Raw genomic sequence first — 20,937 nt, 5'->3', positions numbered from 1 at the left:
ACCTTGTGGGGCCCTTTTGCAAACTGGTGGTGAGACTGTTGTGGGCACCACACAAAGTGTTGGTGCTGACCTTTAAAGTCCTGAACAGCCTCAAGGGCCCGGTGTACCTGAAGGAGCATCTCCACCCCCATTGTTCAGCCCAGACACTGAGGTCCAGCTCCGAGGCCCTTCTGGCGGTTCCCTCACTGCGAAAAGTGAAGCTACAGGGAACCAGGCAGAGGACCTTCTTGGTAGTGGCGCTTGCCCTGTGGAATGCCCTCCCATCAGGAAATAAACAATTACAGTGGACACTAAGGTTGCGAACGTGATCCATGCGGGATGCACTTTCGCAACCCGCAGCTGCACGCCTGCACATATGCAGGTTGCAATTCGGCACTTCTGCACATGTGCGACTGCCGAAACCCAGAAGTAACCCGTTCCGGTACTTCTGGGTTTCAGCAGTCCGTAACCCAAAAAAACGCAACCTGAGGCATCTGTAACCCAAGGTATGACTGTATCTGACTTTTAGAAGACATCTGAAGGCAGCCCTGTTTAGAGAAGTTTTTAATGACTGATGTTTTATTGTGTTTTTAATATTCTGTTGGGAGCCACCCAGAGTGGCTGCGAAGACCTGGCCAAATGGGCAGGGTATAAGTAATAAATTGTTGTTGTTGTTGTTCAGAAGCTGCACACAGATGTGCACTTGATTTTCCACCCCTCAGCAGTGATTTTTAGGTTTGAAGAAGCCTTTTTGGCTTCTCTGCCCCCAACAAGCCTAATGTGGGGGTGACCTTCCTGGAAAATGTATCTGGGAAAGTGAGAGTTAAACTTGCCAAGCCTAATTTCCATGGTGGGGGCACTTGTTCCCCCCAGAGGCACTGCACTGGCAACTCATGCCCAATACAAGGGCAATAGAAAAAAGTCCTCCTTCTTGCTGCGAGGGACTTGTCTTGCTTTTGCTCTCTTTAGGATAATGTAATAAAAAATTAAAGGTCTTATATATATACAAGTTGTACAAGTGACAATAAAGTATTTCAATTTCAATATATGTGGACCATATGTCTGGAGCAGCATAGGAAGACCGTCCTGAAACCATTTTGACTCCCAAACTGACCAAATGTTATCTCTGCAAGGAGGGAGGGGGTGAGGGAACCTTCCCATTGTCTCAGGAATTGGGTAATCACCATCTCAAAGGAATGGGCAGACTACCAGAAAAGGCAATCAGATAAGGCATTATCAGATAACCTGGCAGACAGGAAAAACAACAACATTCAAATTTATGTTGTAGACCATCTTTTCCGTGATGTAGGTATGATGTTTGTGGGGGCTGCTCTTGAGCTACACCCCTTTCTGTGATGTATGTATGATGTTTCTGGGGGTGGTCTTGAGCTCCAGGGCATGGAATTTAAAATGTCTATATAAGGGTGGGCACACCTTTGTTCTGGGTCCTCCTCCTTTCCTGCGTGTGAGGGGAGCACTCTGTTGCAACAGATCAATAAAGATCAGGCTTACTAGCTGCTTTGCTTCTCAATATTCTCTGGTTGGCCTCTGTTATCTTCTCCTACCAATAGGGAACCCACTTAAGGACTCTATACGGGCTCTTGAGTACCCCATAAGGGAAGAAGTGCAGATTATGTTTACAACAATAATCAGCTAGTGATTAAAATGAATCAGCCTTCTCATGGATAGAGCTCATTGGGTTTTGCTATGCGCAGAAGTGATGCCTGGTATTTGTGGCAAAGGGGGGGGGGGCTGTCTAGGGAAGTAAAACCTAAAAAGTCCGGGTGTATCATATGTGGTGGAGATATAAGGTTGCGAAGGATTTCTGGGAGATAATATATAATGAAATGGGGGAAATGTTTAAGAAGACTTTTATAAAAAGACCAGAAAACTTTTTTATTAGGAATATTAGGAATGGATGCCCCCAGAGATCAAAATAATCTATTTCTCTAAGCAACAATGGCAATCTGAACGGTCTACGCTCAGAAATAGAGAGAGAGAGAGAACAATATTGACAAAGGAGGAGTGGCAGATGAAATTGAGGGAATTTGTAGAATTAGCAAATTTAACTGATGGAGTAGTTAAGGAAGAGTGGGAAATGATTGCAGAATATATGAATAATCGTGTAAATCGGGTTAAGACATCAGCAGGTTAATGTAAATTCAGCAGTACTGTATAAAGTATCAAAGATATGGGGGAGGGGAGAAATAGGAATATGAGGGGAAAATTATAATATGCAGTCTTAGTTGATAAATAAATAGAACCATGGAAGGATGGAAGGAAAGTCAATTATTCAATGTATGGTTATAATTAATTTGAAATATTGTAATGAAAAATGATAAATAAAATTATTATTTTTTAAAGTTCTTGCCGCAGAACCCAACTCTTCCCAACCTGATAAATAAGATAGCTAACCATTAGCCAACCACCTTGAGTAATGTTTGCTCCGCAGCAGATGGCCAGTCCCTCCCTCATCCCTTTGTGAAAGATTAAACGCTTTTATGACATCCGGAAAAGGATGGGCAAATTAACTCTCCAGCAGCCGAGCTGTGTCTCAAGGCGAAACCAAAAACCAAAGAGTCTTGTGACGCCTTAAAGACCAGCAAGACTTAGGAGGCATTGTTTAGTGACAAAGACGTTTATATGCATCTAAGGCTAACCATTTTCTTAGCTGAGAAGGGACACGAGAAGGGACATAGCTCAGCCTCCGTTTTGCCTGCAAATCCCCCAAACCTGGCAGCCTCTCCAGGACGGACTGGGACAGACCCCCGTCTGAAAAACCAGGAGATGCGCTGCCAGTCAGTGGAGACAGCATTGTGCTAGATGGACCAATGGCGTGACTCCATAGAAGTCCGGTGCTGTGATGGCTGGTGACTGCTGGGATTGGTGGAAGGCAGAGAGGCCAGGCAGACGTTGAAGCAGTGCCAACAACAGGAAAAACCAACTTATTCTCTCTCTCTTTAATTTATTTATACATTTTTCACACAAAAAGATGAAGTTTACAAAGTTTAACAGGCCATAAATTACTTTACCCATTGGCTTCCCATCCCCGCTTCCATGGTTTCCATATTTACACCCGAATGCTGCATAATTCACATACAGTCATACCTCGGGTTACTTCTGGGTTTTGGCGGTCACGCATGCACAGAAACACTAAATCGCACTTTGCGCATGTGCAGAAGCGCTGAACTGCAACCCGTGCATGCGCAGACACGCCGCTGCGGGTTGCGGACGCTGCAGGTTGTGAATGTGCATCCCTCACAGATGACGTTCGCAACCCGAGCGTCCACTGTATACTATTTGACGCATCTGTTTTAACCTATTTAACCCTGTCGCTCATATTTCAAGCCCTGCTCGCATTTTCATGTTGCTGTGGTAGTTCTTTAAATGCTCAGTAAAAGGTCTCCAGTCCTTGATGGATTTCCCATCGTTTTGGTCTCCAATCTTGCCGTGCACTCCATACTCTTCAAAAGCTGTTCTTCCTTTCCTGGAACCTCTCCTTCTTTCCCTCTTTGGGCGTAATGCTCAGGCTGCTGCCGTTATATACAAAACCCAACTCATTCAACTTTTGCCCCCGTTTTCCTCTCCACCAAGTTTTACAGGGGCAATACTGAGATTACAAAAGAGGAAGCCGACAGGGAAGGCTAGTTGAAAATCAGAAAGCCAGTGTACACCCATTTGTGGAAGCCGTTGGCTGATAACAGGCCGAGATGGGTAGGGAGGGACCCCTTTGTCCTACGTGACCACAGTCCTGATAAAATTGCACAGTCCCTGTTCCCGAGTCGGGAAGTGGAACGGTTCCGGTTTGAGCCAACCTGGGAGGGGCAACCCCTTGGCTCATCCCTTTCTTCTGCCTCTATATAAACCAACCCAAGTCCACGACTCAGCTGCTGTTGATCTCAGCTATGGCTTCCTCCGGAATCACTATCTGCCTGGAGAAGGATGATGCCAAGGCAGTTGCCCGAGTCCTGCCCTACGGGGGACAGGACTATGGGGAGCTGAAGCGCCAGTGTCTCCAGCAGGGATCGCTCTTCGTCGACCCCGACTTCAAACCCAGCCCCGAGTCGCTTGGATACAATAAGCTGGGACCTGGCTCCAAGAAAGCCCAGGGGGTGGTTTGGCAGAGGCCAAAGGTGAGTCAAAACAAAGACATTCTCCTTTTACATCCAGTTCATTGATTATCAGGAGCACCATATTTTTCGCTCTATAAGATGCACCAGACCACAAGACGCACCTAGTTTTTGGAGGAGGAAAACAAGAAAAAAAATATTCTGAATCTCAGAAGCCAGAACAACAAGAGGGATCGCTGTGCAGTGAAAGCAGTGATCCCTCTTGCTGTTCTGGCTTCTGGGATAGCTGCGCAGCCTGCATTCGCTCCATAAGACGCACACACATTTCCCCTTACTTTTTAGGAGGAAAAAAGTGAGTCTTATAGAGCAAAAAATACAATAGTTCCCGAAAGAAGCAAGCATTGTACAACAGCCAGTCTGTTGAGTGTTTTGGGGATGCTAGCATCTTGGGAGGGGGGAGGGAGTAATATAGGTGTTATACATTTTTGGGGGGGACCCCTAAACCCCATAAATTAATAAATGGTATGGTTTTGTTGGTTTGGGATGTGAAGAAGCTGCAGAGGAATTCTTGAGCTGAGCAAAACTGCTCAGCTTGCAGACCTAACATGCAGAATAAGAGAAGAAGAAGCACGTACATTTAGAGAAGACTGGAAAACGTTTATTGAATATATGGGAAATAATTGTGTAGCTGAAAAGGTTGGCAGCATTCAGATAAATTCAACAGTGTAAATAAGTTTTGATGGGTGTAATAATGGAATATTGAATGGTATAGCTTTTGTAAAATATGCAGGGATTTATGATACGGTATATAAAATGAACCATGGAAAGAGAAGAAGGGAAGTCATTGGTATTTTAAGGATGTAAAACTGAGTATTTTATATTGTAAAACAGAAAAATTAATAAACATTACATACAAAAAGAATAAGGGAATTCCTGTGCTAGCTTAATCAAAATGACCCGGCCAAGCTAGAGCCATTAAGAAACACAGAGGCAGGGGTTTGGAAAGTTGTCAGGGTAACTTGTGTGTTTGAGGCAACAGAAAAAGAGAGTCTGGGAGCAAGGAGTGCTGGGGGAAGAAGGGGCAGAGAAAGATTGGGATCCATCTTGGGCAGGCTGGCTGCAGGGTTGATGGGGAGAGGTGTCTTGGACTCCAGGGCTGAGGGGGACAAGCCCCTCTTGAAAGGACCGTGCTGTAAAATCTGGACTCCCTCCATGCAGACTGAAGGTGTAAATAGGTGAATAAACCATATTTCTTAAAGCTGTGTGTGTCTCAATTCTAGAAAGGAACATATAGACCCCATGGGCTCTTGCCACCGCTCGGCAGAGAGGAGGGGAGGCACCGAACTTTTCCAACATATGGAAAGCCAGGTTTACACCTCCAGCTCATCTGGTGGGCTGGGGATTTCTTAGAATGAAAGCACCGAGTGCATTCCAAGCCAAGGAATTGTCTCTCAGGTACCAGAACTGGACACAGTCCCTGCACACAAAAGCCCATTCCTCCTGGCTGCGCCAAGGTTCGTTTGTTTATTGCAGAAGTAGGTAATGGAAACAACTTTTCTGTGTTGTCATTGCAGGACATCTGCAAGCCCCAACTGCCCCGCTTCATCTGTGAAGGAATGAACCGCACAGATGTCCGCCAGGGGAAACTGGGTAATGTGTCATATGTTTGCCTTCTCTGTAGCTTCTTGCTTTGCTGTTAAGTTTTCCGCCCTGCCTTCTGGCCTGGCTTTTGCGCCTTCGACAGCGGAAACTGTCGCCTATATCACTACATCTTTGCAGGAATCAACTTTTGCATTTCTGATGCAGATTTAGAGAATTAAACAGCAGAGTGTCTCTGCTAGGAAAAGACTCAGCCACACACCACTTCTCTGGCGATCCCTCGTAGCTGAGTAAGATTGTCTTCCATAAACACGGTTTTAACAATGAGTCCGTAAGTGACTGTGGAGGCCAATTCTGGATCCACACGTCCTTCCACAGTGGGGGCATAGTATTTCATTAGAGCAGGGGTAGGAAAGCTAAGGCCCGGGGGCCAGATCCGGCCCAATCGCCTTCTAAATCCGGCCCGTGGACTGTCCGGGAATCAGCGTGTTTTACATGAGTAGAATGTGTGCTTTTATTTCAAATGCATCTCTGGGTTATTTGTGGGGCATAGGAATTCGTTCATTATTTTTTCCAAAATATAGTCTGCCCCCCCCCCAAGGTCTGAGGGACCAGCCCCCTGATGAAAAAGTTTGCTGACCCCTGCTTTAGAGGTTTGTTGATATAGTCATTCGTTAATTCTGAGTTGCCACCCTTTTCTGTTGGTGCTGCCCGTGCCTTCGGTGGCAGCCTGACATACCGAAATTTAGAATGAGCACGATTTCATCCTCTCTGTAATCCTCTTCATTATAGTAAAACTCACATGAGTAAACCTGTCTTTCTACTTGCTAAATTTGTGCATGCCAAGAATGGTTAAAAAAAAAGGCAAGTCTAATTGGCTGCCTGATGTTACATCTTTACCACAAATGTAAACTAGCTAAACGGAAGTAAACCAGCTTAATGGATGTGGCTTCTCTCAGGGAACCCTGGGATTTGTAGTTCCAGGACAGGGCTAGCAGTCCTTGCAATTATCATCCTCACAAAACCACAATTTCTAGAATGCCTTGGGAGGAGGAAAGCCGTTATCAATTAACATTTAACAACTAGTTTATGTTTGGGGTGTAGAAAGCAGCTTCGCTGTACAAACATGAGAAGGTTTCAAAATTCTTTGTTCCTTATCAGTCCTACAACTAGTGATAACCCAAATTATTACAGAGCTGCTATTTATTTGCTTCCTGCTGCTGTGCCTTTTACAGCAGTCCGACAGTCAGGAATTCAGTAGGCGAAGCTTTCTCTAGCGTCGTCGTGATGACAAATCCTTCATCACGTGCTTTGTGTATCTAGTTGCTGTTAAACATGCAACAAAAATGGTGAGAAATTGGTATTATTTTCCATGCTGTGTATAATCCACAAAAAATTCTACACCAAGAAACTCCACATTTTGTTGACCAGAATCCATAAAATCAAATACAGTGGTACCTCGGGTTACGAACGCTTCAACTAACGTTTTTTCGGGTTACAAACGATTGTAACCCGGAAGTAAGTTGTGCAAGCTCTCAGAGGCCTCGCCGCTGCCTGGAGGCAAACCCGGACATCGGCGGAGCCTATGGAGCTCTCTGAGGCCTCCGCGAATGCTGGAACCAAGCCCCGACATCTGCAGTGCCTAGAGCGGCTCCGTGGATGCCGGGAGCCTAGCCCCGGCACCCACAGTGGCTGCAGGGCTCCGCGGATGTCGGGAGCCAAGCCCTGGCATCCATGGTGCCCGCAGAGGCTCTGCGACTGGGCTCCAGCCGCAGGAGCTCTCTGAGGCTTCCACGAATGCAGGGAGCCAAGCCAATTGTGATTGTGGAAGAGGACCCTGAGCCTCCTCCAAACAGTGAGTTTGGAAATAAATTTTATTTTTTTTTCATCTAAAATACTGTCTTATTCATTTTATAGTACAGTACATTGATTATTGCCTTCATTTTATGGATCAATGGTCTCGTGAAACAGTAGGATTCGTGTTAAATTGCTGTTTTAGGGGGTGTTTTTTCATTGTCTGGAACGGATCAATCCACTTTCCATTACTTTCAATGGGAAAGTCCACTTCAGGTTAAGAACGCTTCAGGTTAAGTACAGACTTCCAGAACCAATTAAGTACTTAACCTGAGGTACCACTGTAATTCATATTAGGAATGGACAAATCTTTCCAATGTGGTTTCTCTGTTTTGCATTTTTATTATCTTAAATTCAGTTTGCCACATTTCTGCTAGTGATTTATTTATTTTGGAAATTCCTCGCAAAAAAAATTGCCACAATTTTAGTGTTCATTTCTCCTACTGTAGATTTTTATATGAAATTTTGCCTAGTATACACGTTTTTGCAAGCCATCTCCCCCTCCTAGTGCCATTCATTTTTGTGCACACTTTCCATTCTCTCAAAATTCAGAGAACTACGAATTCTGAAAGTATTTGGGGTCATGTGAACGATGCACATTAAACCAAATTTCTCTTCTGTTCCTAATTCAGATAAGCAGTTGAATTCCTCGCTTGTAGAACAAACAGACAGGTGTTCCCAGGGCTACACACACACCATAAATTTAAAGCACATGTCTTCCCCCAAAGAATCCTGGGAACTGTAGTTCTGTGAGGGGCTGAGCTGCAGTTTTCAGAATTCTTTGCAGGGGGAGTCATATCTACATCGTACTCAATGTACAAACTTGCCCTGATCTCCGTGTCATCCTCATTAAATTAAGCTGGTATGAATTTATGAATGTTAAAATGATGTTGGATTAAAAATAAGTGGCATTAGTGATAAAGTTAGAAAGAGTATGCAAAAATGAATTTGATGGATATGAATATTTGAGTTGTGATATGTTAAGTTCTAAAGTTAAAGATGATAAATTGAAAGAGAGTAAGGATTTCCTGATTTGATTATGTAAATGGGAATACAAAAAGGGGAGGTGTGAGGAGGTCAAGGAAATAAGGTAATGAACTTTGAATTTAGAAAAGGAATAATGAATTTTTTCTTTTTTCTTTTTCTTTTTGTCTATTCTTGTTTTTTTGTATTTTCTATTTCTCTATATTTGTATTTTCTATTTTTCTGTTTTGTGTTCTTGTGTTTTGTTGTGATTTTGTAAAATCTTAATAAATATTTATTAAAATAAATAAATAAATAAAGCTGGTATGGATGCCGCCTTCTACAGAATCCTGAGATGTTGTGCATCTATTTTCTGGAGCATTTGTTACAGATAGGTAAGATCTCAAAGTAGCTGTTTTACTACAAAGGAATTTCAGAAATAGACTGGAAAGAGAAGCTGCTGAATTACAACTTATCACCAAACTCAAAACCATGGAGAAACCTGGTCTGAACAAAGACCTTGGATTCTTATCTCATTATACATGACAAAGCCATTTTTCACCTTCTCACCCCTTGCTTTTTCCTGTAAGACCTATTGCAGTCGTTAAGAGTCGTCAACAGGCTCATCACAGCTATCTGCCAATCACCCAATCCCACCACCCTTCTGAGTAATACCCCTCCCCACCTTCTCACTATATAGAAGGGTCTGGTGACTTCTGTTTCAGTGTATCTGAAGAAGTGTGCATGCACACGAAAGCTCATACCAAGAACTGACTTAGTTGGTCTTTAAGGTGCTACTGGAAGGAATTTGTTTTGTTCTGGAGCATTTGGTCTTTCAAACAGTGTAGAAATAAATAAATAGCAACCATCTTCTTTCTACCTCTGACAGCTGACTGCTGGTTCCTGGCAGCGGCAGCATCCCTCACATTGTACCCACATCTCCTACACAGGGTGGTCCCACAGAGTCAAAGTTTTGAGACGGCAGACTACGCTGGCATCTTCCATTTCCAGGTGACTTTCATTACATCTCCTCCAGGAGGTCCAATCAGCTCCCTGGTCAAAGCTTATTCCCATCACTGCTACCCTTGTACTTTGCTGGGTGAAAACAAAGCCCAGGCAAAGCCATTTCCTAGCACGGAGGTGCAGGGATTGCAGAATTTACAGCGTCAGAATGGAATCCTGGAGGCTTTCAAATGTAACCAGCTGCTGTGGCCTTCCAGGTGTCATTCGACTACAAAACCCATCATCCTTTTTCAAATAATTAATTAAATAATTTTTATTAGTTTTTGAATTTTAACAAATTATTTAAATTTAATACATTTTTTCAAAAGTAATTAGGTTTCCCACTCCCGTTGCAAGCATAGGTAAAGGTAAAGGGACCCCTGACCATTAGGTCCAGTCGTGGCCGACTCTGGGGTTGCGGTGCTCATCTCGATTTATTGGCCGAGGGAGCCGGCGTACAGCTTCCGGGTCATGTGGCCAGCATGACTAAGCCGCTTCTGGCGAACCAGAGCAGCGCACGGAAACGCCGTTTACCTTCCCACTGGAGTGGTACCTATTTATCTACTTGCACTTTGACGTGCTTTCGAACTGCTAGGTTGGCAGGAGCAGGGACCGAGCAATGGGAGCTCACCCCGTCACAGGGATTTGAACCGCTGACCTTCTGATTGGCAAGCCCTAGGCTCTGTGGTTTAACCCACAGTGCCATCCGTGTCCTTCCGTTGCAAGTCCATTAAATTCCTGGTGTTACCACTTCATTCTTCTTCTTTGATCACCTTCTCAATCTTCTACTAGTTTTAATCCATTTTCATAGCCAGCCGGTTTTGTTACCTTGCAATCAGCACCGCTGTTATTACAACATCCATCATCCTTGACCATTGGCTATGCTGACTGTGGCTGATGGGAGTTGACAACATCTGGAGGGCAGGCAAAGAACAGTGGTTCTCCTAATCAAAAGCATCTCATTCTCATTCATTTCCCTCCCACCCACCCGCTTCCTAGTTCTGGCAGTATGGGCAGTGGGTTGATGTCGTGGTGGATGACTTTCTGCCAACTGTGAATGGAAAGTTGATTTTCGTGCACTCAGAGGAGAAGGATGAGTTCTGGATGCCTTTGTTGGAGAAAGCCTACGCCAAGTGAGTGGAACACCAGCTATTTAATTCACTGCTTAATTTGGGCGTTGGTCAAGCATAGGTCAGCGATAAAGTCAACTATTGATTCAAGAAACTAAGACAGCACAGGCCTGGTGACCCCAGCAGCTTAGTAGGTTTTGCCCAAATGCAGCAGCTGTAAGGATAGAAGGTCCTTGCCTTCCCACAGGTGCCTAAGAACCCTCGCCTGCAGAGCTTTTACCAAGCAGTTGCAGACTGCATCTGTGCACAACCAATCTCTGCTCTTCCTTTTTCATTTCTCTGTGTGTTCCAAGGGACGGGGGAAAGGGAGCTGGTCGCAGCAGAAGGGGGAGAATCCCTGGATTCTTCAGCTCATAGCTGTCAACCGTCCCTTATTTGGTGGGAAAGTCCCTTATCCCAGCGCCATGTCCCGCTGCTGTCCCTTATAGATGATGTCCCTTAAATTTCCCGGGTTTCAAAGGAAGCAGCTCCTCTCCCTCCCTCCCTCCCTCCCTACCAGGGAGGAGGCAGGCTCCAACTGTGTTGATTGGCTGCGTTGCTCACCCAATAAGGAGTCTAAGAACGACTGGGGGGTGGAGCTTGCATGCCTTGTGCCAATCAAATTGGCCACGTTCCCTGGGGACTCACCTTTGCTCAGCGCTTCCCAGCGGTGGTTTTCCTTGCTGCATCCCCTTTGCCGGGTTGCTGCGCTGTGGGAACCACTGCTTGAGGCTTCTTTGGCTGCTGGCTGGGCTTTCTGCCTTTGGCTTGGAGGGGCTCAGAAGTTGAACATACCTGTGGTGGAAAAATCCCTTATTTTGGCTGCTGATCCCTTATTTTCAAGGCTGCTGGTCCCTTATTTTCAAATCTGTAAGTTGACAGCTATGCTTCAGCTTGCCCCCCTCCTCTCCAGCCTCCGCTTCTGCCTCTGATTCTGGACTGCTCTCTGCCACAGACTCTCCCCGCTCACTAAGCCCTGTCTCATCTTCAGCTTCCGACACATCCTCCTCCCAGTCTTCTCCCTCTTCTCCCTCTGACCACTCATTGTCATCCCACCACCAATCCCCTGGCTCTGAGCCTTCTTCCCTTGGGGGTTCCCCAGCTGGTGTCTTCCACCACTCTTCTGCATTTGGCCAGTCCATGACAGTTGAGGCCTACCAGCTGTTGTCGGACTACAGTTCCCATTACCCCTCTGCATTGGCCACACTGCCTGGGCAGATGGGTCCTGGAGTCCAACAACATCCGGCGGAGCACCAGTGAGGGTCCTCCGGGTGTTGGCAAGCTCCCTTTCTCACCAGCCTTTGCCAGCAGAGTCATAACTCTCTACAGCTGATGAGAGTTGAAGTCAAGCAACACCCAGAGGTCCACAGGTTCCCCAGTTTTAGCTAGACTCGGGCTGGGCAATATCTGGTTTTCAACTTGGTGATATATGGCTGGCTAAACATGGTGATATACCCAGGCCCGGATTTAGGTTTGATGAGGCCCTAAGCTACTGAAGGTAATGGGGCCCTTTATATGTCCAGCTGTCCTTTGTCAACAACCAGTTGTCGCTGTTTTTGTGTGTTCAATATATGCCATATGGTAATTTATGGACCTAATAGGTCCATACACAACCCAAAACACTGTTGCTGTATGTAGGTGTTATTTTATCTTGTATTTTGGAAATGTACATCCAGGGTTTTTTTTCCTTTAGGTTTTTTTTGGGCCCCCCAAGAGAGTGGAGTCCTAAGCTATGGCTCGGTATATCATATACCAATATATTACAAAGTCTGAAATAAGGATGGAGCTATGTAGAGGCATTGGCTGGCTTCACAGTTTTGCATAGCAAACGCCCACACCCACCCGCACCCACCCACCATGATTCTCAATATATGGCTGGGCCAACATTTTTGAAACCGATCTCACAATATGGAATTCAAACCAGTTTGGGGCGATATATCAACATATCGCGTAGCCTTAAGCTAGACCCTCATCTAACCAACTTTCAAAAACAAAATACAGTCATACCTCAGGTTAAAGTCGCTTCAGGTTGGACGTTTTCAGGTTGCGTCCTGCAGCGACCCGGATGTAACAGAACGGGTTACTTCCGGGTTTCGCTGTTCACGCATGCGCAGGCGCTCAGAATGACGTCACGCACATGCGCAGACGCGGCAAATCGCGACCTGTGTATGCGCAGACACAGGTTGCATTCTGCTCATGATGCAAACGGGACTCTGGAATGGATCCCATTTGCATCCAGAGGTACCACTGTACAAAGAGTTGTCATTCCATAGTCTCCAACTGCCCTGAAAATGCTGGGGCTGTTGTGAAACCCTTAAGCCACTGCAGCTTCTCACTATGCAACGCAAAGTCCCGAATTCTGAAAGCAGGGAAGAGGAGGAGCAGGGAGAGAGGAGACAGTGACCCAGCTTCTCATGGTGGCGCAATGGGACCTGTGGGGAGGGGAGGAGAGGGGTCCAGGTGCCAACCTCTGCTGCCTCCTCAGCTCTGCTAGACGGTACCACTCAACACATCTACTCAACGGTGATGGCGGCAGCAGGAGCGGCCTGGGGGACCTGCCTCGCGATGGTGCACAGGGGCCTTTTGGAAGTCACATCTGCCAACCATAGAGACTACGCTGCTGGCACAGAAGGGCTGCCTGGCAAACATCTGGCACAGGTGCCTCCTCTGACGCCCAAGGCGGGTTGATGGAAGCCTCACAATATTACCGCATGTAACCAAGGCGTTTTGCCGGCACTGTATTGTTCCAAACTCCTCTTGGTAACAGCTGTTGGGGCAGCTCTGCCAGCCCTACCCTTTCCCCATATTCCATGGGCAGTGTGCCTATATATGGGGCATGGGGTTGGGGGGCACCCACCCACACCAAAGTAGAACAGAGCACCCCCATTTTCATCTGAGGAATGTTGGAGGTTGTCTCAGGACCGAAAAATGTGTAGCATTGAGTAGATCGCTGCCTTGGATGTACAGAGAAGACAATTGCATAAGGTCTATCTATAGAAAAATGGTCTAACTTAGTGCAAGGCAGATTCCTCTGCTCATTCCTCTGTTCTTCAATCTGTTTGGGTATTTTTACTCTATTCCCACCTTTTCCTTCCTGCAAAGGCTGAATGGCTCCTACGAGGGTATAAGTCTGGGAATGATGAATGAAGCCTTTGTGGACTTCACCGGCGGAGTTGGGACCATCTTTCTGCTAAAAACACCTAACCCAGAGCTTTTCAAGATCATCCGAGAGGCGCTGAAGAGGCGGTCTATGATGGGAGCGAGCATTATGGTGGGTGTGGGGGGTGGGCACTCATTTAAGGGGGTTGCAGTGCTTACTGTCATCAGCACACCCAGCTCCCCAAATCCCTGGCAATATCTTCTCAGTGGCTTCAGTGGCGAAACCAAGCTGTGGGTCAGCTCCCAGGGGCTGAGACCCCCAAGCCTCTATTGAGCCAGACCCAGCACCCAATACTAGCTCTCAGTCTTGATTGATGAAAGTTAAGGTCCAAAAACATCAGGAGTGGGGACTGAAAGTTTTAAATACAGTCCTACCTTCGTTTCCGAACAGCTTAGTTCTTGAACGTTTTGGCTCCCGAACGCCGCAAACCTGGAAGTGAGTGTTCCAGTTTGTGAACTATTTTTGGAAACCGAACATCCGACGGGGCTTCAGCAGCTTCCGATTGGCTGCAGGAGCTTCCTTAGATCCAAGCAGACATAAAATATTGCTCTCTAGTGCCATGTTCCCTCGGTTTCCTTCTAAGTCACATCTCTCCTAACCTCTCCACTCTAAACTCTGGCTATCTGTTGAGGGAGGGCCCCCAGTCCTTGAATCCTTTGTTCTCTTAATGGCCTGTTGTCAGGACTGATTGGTGGGTGCTAGTAGAGATAAGAGTCCAGGAATCCAGCCATATTTACAAAGATTTATTGGTTTCTTCAAGCTATTTACAAGAGCTCAAAAAAGTCAGTCTCCATCATGGTGAGTCCGTTTCCCCCAGCATATCCACTTCCTGAGCCCAACCCCCTTCCTTCCTCTGCTGCAAGAGTGGCTGGGCCCCGGAATTGGCTCCCCCCTCTCAGATTCATTGCCTCCTGACAGCCCTTCATCACCTTCCTCGTCCGAGGAAGAGCAGCTGCTAATTAAAGGAACCGGATCTCTGTTCCATTCTCTCCCCGTTCTCTGCCTCCAATTCCCTGACCTGACACCTGTCACCCTGGAGTCTAGCCTTTTAACACTTTTAACACTTGCTGAATCCAGGAGTTCGAAGCATCTAGCACTCAGCCAAACACCCCAAGCCTTCATTAAATTCTAACTCTTACTGGATCCAGGAGTCTGGCTGACACCCACAAACTCGTAACTCTAGGGAGAGACCTGCTGGATCAGGCCAAAGGGGATCTAGTCCAGCATCCTATTCTCACAGTGACCTACCAGATGCTTGTGGGATACTTTCAAGCAGGACCCAAGTGCCACAACCTTCTCCTCACTTGTGAATCTTACCAACTGGTATTCAGAGACATATTCAAGGCTATTGACAAATGGGGGGGGGGGAGAGTTAGTCACCCAATTGTTCTGGGTGATGGTTGTGGGTCTGACTGTGCTGTCCATCGTGATTTTCTTCAGGCTAGTGGTCCTGAGGAGACTGAAGTACAAACCCCAGAGAAACTGCTGAAAGGGCATGCCTATTCCATCACCGGATTCTGCAAGGTATGTCTTGGGAGATTCCAGATCAGCCTCATCCAGGGGCATTGCAAGGCAGAAGAAGAGGAAGAAGAAGAAGAAGAAGAAGAAGAAGAAGAAGAAGAAGAAGAAGAGGAGGAGGAGGAGTTTGGATTTGATATCCCGCCTTTCACTCCCCTTCAGGAGTCTCAAAGCGGCTAACATTCTCCTTTCCCCTTCCTCCCCCACAACAAACACTCTGTGAGGTGAGTGGGGCTGAGAGACTTCAGAGAAGTGTGACTAGCCCAGGGTCACCCAGCAGCTGCATGTGGAGGAGCGGGGAAGCGAACCCAGTTCCCCAGATTACGAGACTACTGCTCTTAACCACTACACCACACTGGCTCTCAAGGTTGAGATATTTTGTACCAGTGTGGATCACCTCCCTCCTTTCTCCTTTCTCACTGTTGTTGTTGTTGTTGTTGTTGTTGTTGTTAGAAGAGCTTTTCTTACAGGGCAGCTTTTCATTTCATAGTTGGCCTAAATTTATATCTATCTATCTATATCTATATCTATATCTATATCTATATCTATATCTATATCTATATCTATATCTATATCTATATCTATATCTATATCTATCTATCTATCTATCTATCTATCTATCTATCTATCTATCATCATCATCATCTATCTATGTGGGATGCGGGTGGTGCTGTGGGTTAAACCACAGAGCCTAGGACTTGCCAATCAGAAGGTTGGTGGTTCGAATCCCGTGACAGGGTGAGCTCCCGTTGCTCGGTCCCTGCTCCTGCCAACCTAGCAGTTCGAAAGCACCTCAAAGTGCAAGTAGATAAATAGGTACCGCTTCGGCGGGAAGGTAAACGGTGTTTCCGTGCGCTGCTCTGGTTTGCCAGAAGTGGCTTAGTCATGCTGGCAACATGACCCGGAAGCTGTACGCCGGCTCCCTCGGCCAATAAAGCGAGATGAGCGCCGCAACCCGAGAGTCGGTCACGACTGGACCTAATGGTCAGGGGTCCCTTTACCTTTATCTATCTATCTATCATTCATCTCTCTCTCTCTCTCTATCATCTATCTATCTATCTATCTATCTATCTATCTATCTATCTATCTCTATATCTCTATATCTCTATATCTCTATCTATCTATCTATCTATCTATCTATCTATCTATCTATCTACTATCTATCTATCTATCTATCTATCTATCTATCTATCTATCTATCATCTATCTATCTATCATCTATATCTATCTATCTATCTATCATCTATCTATCTATCTATCATCTATCTATCTATCTATCTATCTATCTATCTCTATCATCTATCATCTATCTATCATCTATCATCTATCTATCATCTATCTCTCTCTCTCTCTCTCTCTCTCTCTCTCTCTCTCTCTATCTATCTATCTATCATCTATCTATCTATCTATCTATCTATCTATCTATCTATCTAAATTGGCATGGGCCAATGGAAAGCCAGTGTGGCAAAGTGGTTAGAGTACCTGACTAGGGTCCGGAAGACCTGAGTTCAAGTCTCTACCCAGCCATGAAGCTTGCCGGGTGACCTTAGGCCAGTCCCTGTCAATCATTTTTAACCTACCTCGCAGGCTTCTTGTGAGGATTATAAAAGGGGAGGAGATGAACGACCTGCTCTGCCTTGAGCTTCCTGGAGGAAAAGCAGGATACGAATGCAATAGTAAAATGTGCAAACTGCTTGCAAATTTGTACCCCGTGCCTCAGTTCTTCTGAGCACCTGGCAGTGCCCCTGGTCTTTAACTCCTTTTGGGGTCTCTATGTAAAAAATGTCCCTGGTGGCTGTTCTCTGCTATAAAACATAGGGGCCACCTGCTATTTATTTTGCTCATTCTTAGGTCCATGTCGGGGACCAGAAGGTGAAGCTGCTGCGATTACGGAATCCATGGGGCAGGGTTGAGTGGAACGGCAGCTGGAGCGACACGTGAGTTTGCCTGGAGGCTCTTGGGGGCAGGACGAGAGGCAGAGGGCACAGTACCAGGAGAGGCATTCTGAGCAAGCAGTCACATTATACTGCCTTGCTAAATTTGGGGGCGCCTGAGATGATGGATATATGTGGGTCTCTTGATAGCTAGCTGTGTGGTCCCCTTGAGTTTCATGTCCACAGCCTCCATTTCCAGGGCAAGTCCCGTAATCATTTCACGTCCCAGAGTGTTTTAATGTTAAAAAGGCTTAAGCAGGTCCACAAATGGGAGTCAGGAACTGAGTGTGACTGGCCCTCTTCCAGCAAAGATTTGGCAATTGTCCTCGCTTTTTCACTTTCAGGTGTCCCTTCAAGACCTTTTCATTCCCTCCCCCAAAATCTTGGTAACGACAGCTTACCCCTCACGAAGTTGCAGTTCCCAGAATCCTCAGCAAATCCCAGGAATCATGGGGGGGGGGAGCCACCATGCTTCGAATGTGTGTTAAATGTGCTTTTAAATTGCACAGCGTTGACGGTGGCCACCTTTGCTAACCAGGGACGTATCTACACTCATGGTTTATAACGTAAAAAAGGGGTTAAAGAATCGTTTTCAAAACGCAGAGTGACAAACGTTCTTAAATCATTATTAAAATCTGACACCAGAGGCCGCTGCAGAGAATCCAGCAGAGTTTGTCCGGGGGGGGGGTGCGGAACAATAAGATAAGAAAAACGTTTTAATTTGAAAGTATGACCTGTGACGTTTTAGAACGATATATATATAATATCGTTTTAGTAACGTTAAACAGGTCAGTGTAGATCCAGCCCAACATTTTTGCCTATGAAACTCTCCAACGAAGTATGTTTGTGAATGTCCATGTTTTTCTGCCCTAGCTCACCTCTTTGGAGTTATGTGGACCCTGGACTCCGGGAGCAGCTGCATGTGAAACAAGAAGATGGGGAATTTTGGTAAGAAACAGAGCCCCAGATCTTAACTCTTTTTTGCGGGGTGGAGTTCTGCAAGGGAGTGTTTAAAAGGGTTAAAAGCTCACATTGACGTATGCCCAAATTGGCAGGCAAACGCCCTCACCCCTAACCAGTGCTTTCTAGGTCCTGAGAGGTGCTGGAACTGCGCTCTGGCTGAAAAAAAGCACCACCCCAATGAACTGAGAGCAGCATTTGCGGGACCACTGTAGTCAGAGAACAGTCAGGGTTAACCCTTGCCCCAGTATTTTGTTGTTGTTGTTTAGTTGTGTCCGCCTCTTCGTGACCCCCTGGACCAGAGCACGCCAGGCACTCCTGTCTTCCACTGCCTCCTTCAGTTTGGTCAAACTCATGCTGGTAGCTTTGAGAACACCATCCAGCCATCTTGTCCTCTGTCGTCCCCTTCTCCTTGTGCCCTCCATCTTTCCCAGCATCAGGGGTCTTTTCCAGGGAGTCTTCTCTTCTCATGAGGTGGCCAAAGTCTTGGAGCCTCAGCTTCAGGATCTGTCCTTCCAGTGAGCGCTCAGGGCTGATTTCCTTCAGAATGGAGAGGTTTGATCTTCTTGCAGTCCATGGGACTCTCAAGAGTCTCCTCCAGCATCGGAATTCAAAAGCATCCATTCTTCGGTGATCAGCCTTCTTGATGGTCCAGCTCCCACTTCCATACATCACTACTGGGAAAACCATGGTGTTGCATACTTCCCCCTGTTTTGCTTTCTCTCTCTAGGATGCAACTGTCCGACTTCATACATCATTTCGATATCTTGGAGATCTGCCACTTCCGCACTGATGGGCCAGAAGGGGAGAGTTCCCCCTCTGGCTGGTACGGCGGCGACTGCTTCCAAGGGAGCTGGGTCAAAGGCCACACTGCGGGTGGACACCGGACCTTCAACCCCTGGGGTAATCCTTGGAGTGTGGGAAGGGAATAGACAGCAGCGGCACTGGCAGGGCTCACGGAAGCTCAGAGCTGGGAGCAGATTAACTGGGCATGGCGCCGGGTCTGTGGCCTTTCAGAGGTTGATGGACTGCAACTCCCATCATCCGTCCATGACTCGGCTTTGCTGGCTAGGACCGATGAGTGTGGGAGTTGGACAACATGTAGAGGGTCACAGATTTCCCTCGCCCCAGGCAGATGCAACACAGGCAAGGTGGGGGAGACCTATGGCCTTCGGGACATTGCAGAAAATGCAAGAAGATAATGAGACAAGGTGTGCTGGTCCAGGGGGGGGAGGTTACCGTGGGGCGAGGTCCAGGACCTGAGTTGAGGGTCGGCAGACAGTCCTCCTCGGGCGAAGCGGGGTCCACAGCGGGAAGCCGGGCAAGGACAGGAACTCTGGGGCAACAGGACTGTGTGCTGGCCGAAACAGCTCATCAAAGACGTTGCTCCCGCAACCTGGGACCGGGCTGACTGGCCTTTATCTTCTCTGAGGCCAGGGGCGGTCCCGGCCCCCAGGAGACCCGCCTCTCCTGGCCTTAAGGCGAGCACTCCTCCTGGAAGAAACCAGTTCCCTTGCCTCTCTGCCCTGAGCCTCTGCAGTTCAGGAGAGGCTGGAGGGTTACTGGGCCCAGGGGGAGACTCACCTGTAGGCACTGAGTCCTCAACCACCTCCGGATCCAGAGTGGATTCACCCGGTTCCTGCTCCTGAGGATCCGGCACAGGTGCAGGCGCTTCAGAATCAAGGCCCTGCCCCAGTTCAGCCAGCCCTGGAGGCGGGAACTCCTGTGCAGGCTGGGATTCCTCCGGTTCAGCCTCTGAATCGGATTCCGAGGCCATCACACAAGGAATGTTGTGGGAACATGGCATGCTTGTGTGGACGTGGTGGTGTGCTACTCGTGGTAAGATTAAAAGTGAGTACAGTCATACCTTGGGTTACAGCCGCTTCAGGTTGTGTTTTTTTGGGTCGAGGACCGCGGAAACCCGGAAGTACCGGAACGGGTTTCGGCAGTCACGCGTGCGCAGAAGCGCTAAATCACGCTTTGTGCATGCGCAGAAATGCCGTGTGCGCAGATGCGGGTTGCGAACGCTGCAGGTTGCGGACGTGCATTCCGCACGGATCACGTTCGCAACCCAAGCGTCCACTGTAGCTGAATCAATAAATGCATGTTATATTCTGATAAGTGGAAATGTCTTCTGGTTCCTAGCCCAAAATTGCAGTAATATGGAGGGTGAGAGCCAAGATCTCAAGAGGTGTGGATGAGCTCTGAGTGTTTATTAAAACATATTTGAATTACTACTACTACTACTAGTACCCCGCCCAGCCACTCTGAGCGGCTTCCAATAACTATAAAAGCATCATAAAACATCAAGCAAAAACTTCCCTTTTCAAATATATTTATTAAGTTTTTTATACACATACAGCAGAACCAAAGAAAAAAGACAACATACAAAAAAAGATAAAATTAATAATTGTCAGGGGTTCAGGAGCAGAGACACAGGAGAAGGAGCAAATGGAGAGTGAGGAGGAGGAATCCGAGGGGGGTGTAGGCAGTGACAGTGGTCAGAGAGAGTCCACGAGTCTCTCCAGCGAATCGGAAGATTCACAGAGAGGAGCGCCGGTGGCCAGGGCAAGGGGGGTGCCAAGGGGGAAACCCCAGAAGGAAGGGGCCAGCGGGGACTCCCTGAGCAGCAGTTGGAAATCAGGACCAGCGTCCCCACCACAGCGTAGTGGGGGGGAGGAGTCCCAGGCATCGGGACCAGTCTTCCCACCACCAGAGGGAGGAGATGAGTCAGGATTGGCCACGCCTCCATCGGAGAGCGGGGAAACGGTCAAGAGGAAAGTCACCGG

The 20,937-nt window shown here is 47.1% G+C and overlaps 1 protein-coding gene across 1 annotated transcript in view; it reads left to right on the top strand.

Annotated features, from left to right (window-relative positions):
• Positions 1-3,850: 3,850 nt before the first annotated feature.
• CAPN12 (calpain 12) overlaps positions 3,851-20,937 on the top strand; it is a 33,959-nt gene continuing 16,872 nt past the window's right edge. The window contains exons 1-9 of the mRNA XM_081868946.1: positions 3,851-4,112; positions 5,624-5,699; positions 9,355-9,476; positions 10,467-10,600; positions 13,679-13,847; positions 15,177-15,260; positions 17,106-17,191; positions 18,062-18,136; positions 18,879-19,051. Of these exons, the coding sequence (XP_081725072.1) occupies positions 3,885-4,112; positions 5,624-5,699; positions 9,355-9,476; positions 10,467-10,600; positions 13,679-13,847; positions 15,177-15,260; positions 17,106-17,191; positions 18,062-18,136; positions 18,879-19,051 (1,147 nt within the window). The 5' untranslated portion in view covers positions 3,851-3,884. The remainder of the gene's footprint in view (positions 4,113-5,623; positions 5,700-9,354; positions 9,477-10,466; positions 10,601-13,678; positions 13,848-15,176; positions 15,261-17,105; positions 17,192-18,061; positions 18,137-18,878; positions 19,052-20,937) is intronic.

Source organism: Podarcis erhardii (assembly GCF_964252035.2).
Source record: "Podarcis erhardii genome assembly, chromosome: 7".
Lineage (NCBI taxonomy): Eukaryota > Metazoa > Chordata > Lepidosauria > Squamata > Lacertidae > Podarcis > Podarcis erhardii.
Note: the sequence above shows the minus strand (reverse complement) of the source record. Positions and strands in the feature narration are given on the sequence as shown.